Source organism: Penaeus japonicus, unplaced genomic scaffold, assembly GCF_977035675.1.
Source record: "Penaeus japonicus unplaced genomic scaffold, GWHDUDI00000001_assembly GWHDUDI00000024, whole genome shotgun sequence".
Taxonomy (NCBI): domain Eukaryota; kingdom Metazoa; phylum Arthropoda; class Malacostraca; order Decapoda; family Penaeidae; genus Penaeus; species Penaeus japonicus.
In genome coordinates, this window is record NW_028234426.1 from 34,945,578 (window position 1) to 34,957,286 (window position 11,709).

The 11,709-nt window shown below is 36.7% G+C and overlaps 1 protein-coding gene across 1 annotated transcript in view; it reads right to left on the reverse strand.

The window, feature by feature from the left end:
* Positions 1-1,803: 1,803 nt before the first annotated feature.
* Positions 1,804-11,709, reverse strand: part of ATP6AP2 (ATPase H(+)-transporting accessory protein 2) — a 10,524-nt gene continuing 618 nt past the window's right edge. Inside the window, exons 2-7 of the mRNA XM_043010163.2 lie at positions 5,971-6,092; positions 5,286-5,509; positions 4,441-4,558; positions 3,909-4,013; positions 2,980-3,132; positions 1,804-2,705 (exon numbers count right to left, since the gene is read on the reverse strand). Coding sequence (XP_042866097.1) covers positions 2,508-2,705; positions 2,980-3,132; positions 3,909-4,013; positions 4,441-4,558; positions 5,286-5,509; positions 5,971-6,092 — 920 coding nt within the window. The 3' untranslated portion in view covers positions 1,804-2,507. The remainder of the gene's footprint in view (positions 2,706-2,979; positions 3,133-3,908; positions 4,014-4,440; positions 4,559-5,285; positions 5,510-5,970; positions 6,093-11,709) is intronic.

Genomic DNA, 11,709 nt, shown 5'->3' on the forward strand with positions numbered 1-11,709 from the left:
CTGCAACAAAGCACGCCCCTTGATAACGTTTACCTGGTAACCTCGATTCTCACCATTGCTCAGAGAATCCTGGATCAGGGAAGACGCATCATCATCAACTGGATCCAAGCCATGTTGGTATTGAAGGGAATGACGTAGCTGACAGGTTAGCGGAGGAAGGCAGGAAGAAACCCTTGAGTGATCTTGTGGTGCATCCTAGCCGGGAACTGCTAAGGCGTAAAACGATGGTTGCAGGGCAGGTCGGTGCCCTGCAGCGACACAGAGAGGAAGCGAGAACCTCCCCCTCGGCCAGCTGGTACTCAAACGCCACAGGCTATGAGTCGCTGATACTCTCTCCCAGAATATCAAGGTGTGCTGAAGTCAGTCTGCACAGACTGAGAATAGGCTACCCTTGTGCGTGGCAAATCATCCCCACTATTGGGCAAGATGAGCGACGCTGTGAGTATTGTGGCGCGCCGGACGCCAAATTAGAGCACTACCTGATGGAATGCGAGCACACTCGCTTCCTCAGGCAGGGCCCAGAGACGACAGCCGCTGGGCTGGTTAGAAGGCTATGCCTGTCATTAGCCCCCTGGCAACTGGAGCGCCTACAGGCAATCCGACCGCCAAGGTAAAAGTTCAGTCATGATGATCAGATGAGTCAGCACTTATAGCCAACAGAGACCGGGCTACCCCTTCCACACAACCCGGGCGAAGCGACGTCTTCGCAAAATCTCTCTGAACTGAGCTGAATTGAATCAGCGATGATGATCAGAAAAGATTAGATAAGATGAGTCAGCACTCATAGCTGGCAGAGGCCGGGCCGCCTTGAGCATATAGCCCGGGCGAAGCGACGTCTTCGCATATCTGTCTGAACTGAACTATATGTATATATGTGTATATGTATATGTATATGTGTATATGTATATGTGTATATGTGTATGTATGTATGTATGTATGTATGTATGTATATATATATATATATATATATATATATATATATATATATATATATATATATATATATATGTATATGTATATGTATATGTATATGTATATGTATATGTATATGTATATGTATATGTATATGTATATGTATATGTATATGTATATATATATATATATATATATATATATATATATATATATATATATATATATATATGTGTGTGTGTGTGTGTGTGTGTGTGTGTGTGTGTGTGTGTGTGTGTGTGTGTGTGTAAATATATTCGTATATCTATTTATCTAATGAATATATAAATAAATGAATATATATGTATATGTATATGTATATGTATATATATATATATATATATATATGTACATATATATTTATATATATATACTATGCTTTATATATATACTTTAAACATCTTTTTAGTTTTAAAAGTGTAGTTCATTATATTCTATATCCCAAGAAATAATGGATGATTAAAATTGCTCCTCCTGGGTGCATCTTTAGCTAATAGAACTTTTATATGTTACAGAATATCTAAATTTGAATTAAATATTGATTTGATCTTTGTATTTCATGTCTGTATATCTTTGATGTGTGAAGGTTTCTGAATCAAAAGAAAATATTTCATGCACTGGTCATTAAAAAGGTAAATATGTGAAAAGTTTAATGTTTCTAATTACTTTAGTTTCACCTAGCTAAGCAAATTTTCCATTTTCTTTCATTGCTTAATGATCATTACTTACAAGTAACGTATTTGTATAAATAATTTAAGTATGCATACAAGGATAGATATTCAAGAATCAAATTAATCTTGTGATTTTTTCTTCATGAATCACATATAGCAGTGTGTAAAGAAAACACAAGAGTAAGTATAGATAGACTATCTTCCTTAACAAAATTTACAATCCATGATAAAACCATTCTACTACATTTTATGTACAACAAATTAAACATATACATACATCATAAATAGGTACACATTCACCCCCACATTGTAATTGGATCTCCGGCAACAAGTAAATGCCAGAAATATATAATCAAATGGAATGTTCTTTGAGTCTTGACACCAAACTTCCACTCAAACAAATAAAAGAAAACTGTACATTCCTATAATTTACAAATAAGAAGGTATGATTCATTTACAAGACACTGTACCCATATCATGACCACCACAAATAACACTGATTGTAATCTAACAGACTGAAAGTATTGTATAGAAAGTCTATGGACATCTAGATATAATGGTATAAGTTCACAAAGAGTCTAGGTCTATAACGTCTTTTGTGAAATATAATAATCTTATATCTTGAAACATATTAGAACACTGAATATAAAATATGATAATAATAATTAATATATTCAAAATGACCTCAACAATTTTCTCTAGCACAAAGTTCTAAATTTTGATTAAGAAAATAAATAAAATGTTGTAAAAAGACCCTGTAATCATTCTCACTCTTCTCAAATTATTATTTTTTCTTAAAAAGTTTGTGCTTCAACATAAATACTAGGAAAAATAATGAAGAAGAAAATGACTAATTAAAAAGAGACCTATAAACAATATGCTGCTCTAATTGTCCTTCTTCATCCGCGGGTTGGTCATGCGGTAAATGATGGAATCGCGCCCTGGATCCATGGTAGCCATAGCGACAGATGTTGCCAGAACTGCCAGAAGCAGGATAATGCTCAGCCACAGGACAATGTTGAAGATGGCGGGGTAGTCAGACGTGTACTGGGTGGCGAGGTTGTAGTCTTCCAAGTTCAAATCCTGGGGAGAAATTAGGTTCAAAGTAAGATAAGTTCCAATGACATATTCAAATGTGACAAGGATTCTTTTACTACTCTTTCTGCAGACTGTTTAAACAAAGTGTCATGCTTATTTTCAATCTTTATAACCTTGAAGAAACTCTTTTGTCCAATGCAAATATTTTACACATTGTAATACCATCTATCCAAACAAGTGGTATTATCCTATTTTCCTGGCATTACTTAAAGATAAAAAAAGATTTCTTAATGACTTTTAAACAGCCATGCAAACATACATCACTCTGGAGAATGGAACGTGCAGAGCGTGAAAGTTCCTCCAGCTGCTCTACTGTAGCTGTAGCAACCAGGACTCGGTCATTGTAAGTGTGCCTCATCATGTCTGTGACTCGCACAATTTGATTCCTCAGGATCTTTTCTGCTTCTTTCACCTGGAATAAAATTTAAAAAAATAAGGATTGCATATAAAACCATACACATCTCAATAAACTCTTAAAAAAATGAAAAAAACTCAAAATCCCCAAAAGAATAATTTCATTAAATCTGTTTCAATTATGATTCTAGTCTTCCAGTACCAATCCTACACCTTTCTTTTGAGAGAGAGAGAGAGAGAGAGAGAGAGAGAGAGAGAGAGAGAGAGAGAGAGAGAGAGAGAGAGAGAGGAGGAGCCAGAGAGAGAGAGAGAGAGAGACAGAGAGATAGAGAGAGACAGAGACAGAGAGAGAGAGAGAGAGAGAGAGAGAGAGAGAGAGAGAGAGAGAGAGAGAGAGAGAGAGAGAGAGAGAGAGAGAGGAAGAGAGAGAGAGAGAGAGAAAGAGGAGAGAGAGAGAGAGAGAAGAGAAAGAGAAGAGAAAGAGAAGAGAGAGAGAGAGAGAGAGAGAGAGAGAGAGAGAGAGAGACGAGAGAGAGAAAGAGAGACGAGAGAGAGAAAGAGAGACGGGAGAGAGAAAGAGAGACGAGAGAGAGAAAGAGAGACGAGAGAGAGAAAGAGAGACGAGAGAGAGAAAGAGAGACGAGAGAGAGAAAGAGAGACGAGAGAGAGACGAGAGAGAGAGAGAGAGAGAGAAAGAGAGAGAGAAAGAGAGAAAGAGAGAAAGAGAGAAAGAGAGAAAGAGAGAAAGAGAGAAAGAGAGAAAGAGAGAAAGAGAGAGAGAGAGAGAGAAAGAGAGTGTGTTAAAGCCAACTTATAACAAGTTTTTTGCTATACCTTTGGTGATTCCAGCCCATATGTCTTGACCAGTGGTGCCAGAGAATTGACCTGCAGGAAGATGATGTCTTGACCACCATGGGTTGTGGTTGTCAGTTCCTCAGTCTGGCAGCAAAGACAAATAATTACTACAGGAAATGAAAAAAACTTTTACACAGTAAAGTAAGATAATGTTATGCATAATTTGTCAAAGTTAAACATAAGAGAAAAAAGGCAGATGAACCTCCGTATCATGAACAAATGAAAACACAGGTGACATGATGATGATGATAAAAAAAAAAAAAGTTGCATACTACTTTCACCTGTAGATTCTAAACATACATTTTTTTTTTTTTTCGTGCAAAGTGAATTAGAGTAAAGAGAAGTAAATATTAAGTTCCTTTCTGCATCATCATAAGATGGTGTATCCTATAGGCAAAAATAACAGCAACATAAATCTCTAGAAGAAAACACTATAACATTCCTTCTTCCGTAAAATTCCTGAATTATATAAAAAACTTTTCCCAACTATTCAACAAACAATTAAGCACACCTTCTGTGCAGCATCCACAAGAGCAGCCATCTCTCGCAAGAAAGTCGAGTCGGGCTCCTCATTCAGGCTCAGGACCTCAGATGAAGGGATGGAACTGTGGAATGTGTCTTCTTCCAAACTATTGAGAAAATAGGAAAAGAGCTTTATAAACGAGATTAATGTATGCTATAAACCCCCTCACCAATAAAAAACACATAAATCTGCATTAAAATTTAAGAGGATAAGATGCATTTAGTTAAGAATAGACCCTAGAATATATAAACTGTTTTCAACTAAAGTTGAGAACACAAGGTATGAAGAATTAAAGAAAGAAAGGAAGGAAAAAAAAAAAGAAAAAAGAAAAAAGAAAAAAGGCAAACTACCACTTATGAGAAAGTTGCCAGAAATGTATCCTTTATAATTAAAAATAAAATATTTGAATACCACATGGATCAGCTGGGCAAAGCAAAACATTTATGTCAGCATATTATCTTTCAAGAAAGTCATATGGATTCATGCCAAACGGCTACCTTGTACACAAATTATTCAATTGAAAGTGCACAACATTCCAATAAATATTGTATATACACATGCTGAATATTACCTCAATTTACTGTGTTCACTTTTGTTTCATGACCTATCAAGTGCACAAAAGATTTCCAGACTTTGATCTCCTGTGCACACTATACAAAGTTAGCAGAAAGGCATTCATGTCATGGGAATTTCCTGATGAATTAACAAGTATTCCACAAGGAAAGGTCATTCAATGAGATAACTGATTTAACCAAATATAACCAAGCTCGACTACCAGAAAGACACATTTTACACTCATTGAATGAATAACCTGAGTAAAACATTTAACTCACTAGTCATCCACAACGATGCGCTTGAAGAGAGTCTCTCTCTGTGCTCTATATCCAATGACAGCCTTCATGTGGTGGAAGACATCATCCAGAGATGTGTCCTCCTTCAGGCTGTAGGTTGAACCCTCCTGACGTACACTGGCCCCACCCCCGTGCACCTCCACCACTACTGCAGCCATGGGCAGGGAGAAGGGGGAGGTGATGGTGAGACCTTTCCATGTGGCCGACTGGGGATAGAAAGAACACATTAAGAAACTTTTTCCTGGGTGAGTAGCAGGTCAACCTAGGGTGTCTAAAGCAGTCTATTAAAGGACTAGAGCTTTTGCTTGTTTCATCAGGGTATGTGTTCCTTAACTGTTAATTGGAGTTGAATCAAACAAAGAAATTAAGAATGAGAGAAATAGTTACTCTGATAATTTTCCTTCTTTTATTTGTAGATTTGATGTGGAAATAAACTAATGTAAAAATGCACTATACCTAAAATTATTACTGCTTGCTCTTTACATCAAATATGATAAAAATAAGAAATAACAAATTACAAAATGTCTTGAAATACATAAAGAAAATTGTGAATGTGGTCTTTAAATATCATCTACTTATATTCAACTTAATGATTTGGATTAAAGGCAAAACTTTGGAACTGTGAACAAACATACTATCCAGTTTTTCTTAAATAAACTGAACTTACTTCAGGAGTATAACCAAGAGAAGCTGCCAAGACATCATCAAGGTGGGTGGCGCGGAGGGCACCAGCTGATCCAAAACGCAGGGTCGGGGGACTGAATGCCACAGTCACCTCCCCACACTGAGCTATGATCAAAAGAAAGTATTAGATTCTAGCAACTCAAACAATAATATCACATGTAAATCACTACTGCAACTAACAGGAACCTCAAATGAGAAGAAGAAATCTTGTTACTATTTGCAAGTCTTTATGTTAGAGTGCTTCTTACTTGGGAGATATTTCCACTTTTAATTCAGATTTTCTTACATTTATGAGAAACTTATATTGTAAACTTTCATCATCTGTGCTTGACTTTGTGTTTATGGACAAGAGGCCACAGAAAAAAAGTGATTGAAGTCTCTAAGATGGGTAATAGAGAACACACTAACATACTATGTGTATTCTGTTCTTTAGTATATTAAAACAATCATAAACAACATGTTCCCTTTCATACAATCTTTCTGATGTAATAAATGCAATGCCAATGAAGTCATATTTGCTAATGCAAATTACATAAAGCTCTTATATGCCACTAACTAGCTCAGACTTTTATGTCTTACTTCAAGGATAATATATATATCATTACATCAACCAAGAATATCTCTAAAATGTTATTAACCCTTTAAAAATAGATGAAGTCAAATCACGTCATCAGAATATGGGAAACCCTCATCCAACACCCTGTGGCTATTTTGCAGATGTACACATGTATATAAAGTCATTCACAGTAGGACATTAATTAAGTACTCTGAACAATTTGACATCTGTGTAAGGGATATAGGGAAGTATATCATTGTCTGGAATATCAAGAAGCAAGTGAACTTCATTTACCATCTACCTATTACTGAATAATTTGTGGGGAAGATCTGACCCTATTTTTCTCCTTCAGTCCCCAACCATACACAGCAGGCCCTCAATTTTAGCGTTCTCTTCATTAGGTATCACAGGCTATTGCTCTGTATTTCAATCTCATTCACCTTTGAGTCATTATTACAAAAATGATTAGCTTATATTTTCTGTCATTTCTTTTGATTATTTTCCTTCACTCTGTGTAATAACACTCAAGTTCAACTTCTGGTAAAATAACTTGGATTGATATAGAACATGTGTTGGATGACCGGTATTTTGAAATAAATCCTAACACCTGTTATGATTATGTCTGAGCTAGTTCAACTTTTATCTAATGACATTGACATGAAGCTGGCCTGTTTTTTTTCTTTTTCTTTTTCTTCTTCTTCTTTGAAGTACTGGAAGGGTCAACTGGTGAGTATTCCCAGAATGCATCTATTTCATTCCATTATAGTTTGCCTTCAGAGTACAAATATTAACTAAAGTGAGGTTTTTAAAGTCTGTTACAGTATCTTAAGCTGAGGCCCTAATATTCAATTCCGAGCCAAAAATATGGCAGTAATAGTTTAATATTTCATGTTTTACAATGTGAACTTCAGATGCAGTAAGTAACAATGGATATTAGTAAAAGGCAAGCAAAGCAAGCCATATTGGACTCTACTCTCCCTACAACTTTCTATATAATCCTTGAGAAAACATTGATGAAAACCCTTACCACCAGACTGAACATAATTACAATAATGGCATTTATGTATCATAATCAACATTATTATCTAATATAATTTGTTCACCACATTAAGAATTAGTTTGCAGTTGCAGCCTTAAAGAACTCTCCTTCCTTCTATGTCTTATACAAACATTAATTGTCATTTTTATTCTTTTTCATTGATCAACAATGAGGTCTCACAAGACTGAAAGCTAGAATATCAGCTGTAGTTACATGAGATCACACTGACTTTTTTCTTTTCTTTATTCAACCTGATGATTCTGAACAGTAATTATACATACCATGGTGAAGGTAGGCCAAAATTCAGATGGCACCTACATTTGACATGACAATTGAAGCTGTAAATGCTTTGAGTTTTATGGCTCTGGTGGCACTAATTCTCTAGCTACAGCCTTCTGACTGACTGCATGGAATGCATGTGTAAATAAGCACTACAATGAGCACCTTTGACCTGAATGTTTGGTGCTGTTGCTATGGTGACTGATACAATAGAGGACCTAATCCAACATAATTTGTAAGCAAATCCATGTTCCAGAAACCTTGGATATCCAGCATCTAATGCACCACCAAAACTTTGGAAGAGATAACTAAAAATGACTATGCATTTTTCTGGTATTGGTTTCTACCAAAAGAAGAAACCACTCGGGCAGGTGGGATAAAGATGCACTGAAGGGGGTAAAAGTGGCAGTTTCCTTTCTTTTAAATCAATGTAATTCACTTAACTTATTGATGACTTATCACAAAGTCGAAAAATAACCCCAGACCCGGATGACGTCTTGAGACGTGTATTTTCTCACCAAGTTCCAGGAGGGGCAATGTGACTTGCTGAAACGTCCGCAATAGATCGCTAGATTGTTCTCAAATATAATTGTTTAATATAATTTCTTAGACTGTTACTTTAGTTTAGGCGTTTGAATGTCATAAAATGAGATATAATGTTGAAAAAAAAAAATGACATAACAGAAAACTACGTGATATGGATGACATCATGGTAATTTCTGCTTCTTGATCAGTTGAATAAAAAGATCCGAGTCAAAAAACTATTGTAAAATCATATGTGTTTGGCCAAGAAATAAAATAAAGTAAAAAACTACTAATGCAATACTACTTTTAATTTGTTGATTCCGAGGTATGTACACGAGGTACGTGTACATACTCATATGAACGTGTATGATTATTCATATTGTTGTTCTTTTTGTTTTGGAAAAAAAAAGTATATATGTTTTTTGATGCCCCACTAAGAGACTGAGTCCACTTTCCTTTGGTATTTTCGCATAGAAGTGAAGAATATAGGCAAACTTCAATAAAATAAAAATAAAAATTACTGTAACATGTTTTTAGATTAAAATAACTTCTCTGAACATGGCAATATTTTTATATGCCTTTATATTGTAGTCGCATTCATGAAAACCATAGGAATAGGGTGGGTGAAAAACACTCTGAGAGGATCAGCACGGCTCGTGCAGTGAGAAAACACCCTGGCACTAAGTGCCGCGCGCTTGTTATCTTCCCGGCGGAAGCGGGAGAAGGCAAAAATACTCCCGCCATGTATGGGTTAAAGAATACATCACAGGAATCAGCATTATAAGATATGAAAGTATATAAGACTCTAACTCTGGATTATAATGAACACATTTTGATACAAATATTTAATGTAGTCAAAATAATCTGAGGTGTGGTGACACTTTTAGTCTTGGATGTCAAAAAGTGAAGTAATTACCCCGGAAAAGAAGTGCATTAAGCAATGCTGTGGCCTCCACACGTTGCTTATCAGTATAGATCAACAAGCCATACCAAGTATATTTTAACCCATCCACGACGGGGGCATTCTAGCCTTGAATGTCCCAATGCCGGGGTGTTCGAATTATTAGGCCTAAATCAATTGAATGGCTGGCACAATACTGTGCCGCCCGGCCACTGGGCTTTTGAATGCGCGGTACAGTACTGTACCACCCGTCCAGAGAGGGTTAACATGACTAATTGCTAACCCCATGTTTGAAGCAAAATCCTAGGAGAGGAGGCTTGCTAACCACTGCTGAAACATGGAAGGTGGAGGTCAAGGGATTGTTGCGAGTTACCATCACATCGGATTAGCTTTATTTCTTTACAGTTCTATTCTGGTCAATTTCCAAAACTAACAATCCTTTATCCACAAATACTGATTTTGTATTACAGATTTACTGATGCAAATACATCCTCCACTACCTAAGCCAATCTTATAACTTAACCCTTTCTGGACGGGTGGTACAGTACTGTACCGCTCATTCAAAAGCCCAGTGGCCGGGCGGCAGAGTATTGTGCCAGCCATTTAATTGATTTAGGCCTAAGCGCTCGAAAGCCCCGGCATTGTGACATTCAAGGCTAGAATGCCCCCGTCCTGAGTGGGTTAACAGTAATCTATGAGCATGTATGATAAAGGAGTGCCTTTATCTTGATTTCTTGTGCCCATAAACCATGTAATTATTTAAAAGTCATCCCCAGTGGCTTTCAAATGGGACTTTTTTCTCATAATACTATCTGACTGCAGTCTATCCCTATCCATTTGAAACTTACTGTGATCTATACATATATATATATATATATTTTTTTTATAGTCAAAGAAATGTTTATGTATAAATGCAACTACAATGTTTATATACAAATGCAATTACAATGTGTATATACAAATGTAACTATGTAAAATGTGTTTATATGGTGAACCTTCATAATGTGATAGGACGTCATTCACTGTGTGGGAAATATTACGATAACACGATATGACATCATTCCTCGTAAATGGGTTAAGAAACCCCTAATGGCTTCGAAGCTCCCTTATTTAATATTGGTTGCTCTATATCCAAATCCAGTTGAAACTTGCTGTTATCTAATGGAAAGCCTACAATTTTTAGCTCAACTCAATAATGTTGCAACATCAGCAAGAGACCTCCTGAAAGCCGTCTGGTTAGCTCATTGGTAGCGTGTCGACTTCACATCCCCGTGGTCGGCAGATCGAGTCCCCCCCAAACTCGTGAGTTTCCACTGTCACCTGGCGGTTACTGACGTAGCTGGGCACTGCGTTGGGTAAGGACCAAGCTCAGATCGAGTCAACACTCGTTGGCAAATTCTCTCACGAGTCAGCATACGCTGGCACAGGCGGGCTCGCGTCACTGCATACAAGCCCGGCGTAGCATCTGCTCCACAAATCTGGCTTATCCTTAGACCTCCTGATATATTTTCCCAAAATATACCTTTTACCAATTCCTTTATCTGATGATGATGATAATGATGATGTTAATTTCTTTTGTTTTATTTTTTGAGGAAGGCAATATGTTGTAGTAAGGGCATACTTGGTAGTAATGGATTTAATTCAATACTGTCTATCATGTCTATTCTAGTATTAACCCATTGCGGATGGGTTTCAAGACATACATGATGGCGCTGATTAGACCTAAAAGACAGGTATCAATGCATACATGACACGACATCAAGATCTGCTCACAGTTGAAGCGCACACACAAGTCATGAATTTTTAAGGCTGCAAAGGCACTAGCTTCAGAGCTACAGGGTTCCAAAGTCAGCCTAAACCCTTGTTTTGTATTGGATTTGTGGAAAAATATTCTTTAGGCTAGCCTACGCTACCTGGAGAACGGAGAAAACATTTTCCCCGTCCCTCTAATTTTTAGCTGGTGCTGCCAGCATTGTAGACTGCTCGTCCTAACAGCCGGATAGGTCATTAGGCAATGGGTTAATGGATTGCATTTGATACTGTCTAGATATGTTGTATTTGTTCTATGAAACCTACCTACAGCAACAATATTAGCACAGCGTCAAGCTGTTGCTGTGATCTACGCATTTCCTGGTGCTCTGGTGATGGGCCAACAAACCTACACTAGTGAGGAGGTTTATAGACAGCTGAACATCATAAAAATCAACCTTTAAATTTATATCAATGTGATATAAACTTAGGTTTACTTATTTAATCATCTATCAATTATTTTATTAGTGAGCTTACCACAAATACCATATCCAACTATTGATGCTAATCTCATTTTGATATTTGGTTTCTGACAATTAAAACTACGAGATATAACTAGATAGCACAAATCAAATGAAATCCATTGACATAAATTTTGTCAGTATCTACAAGG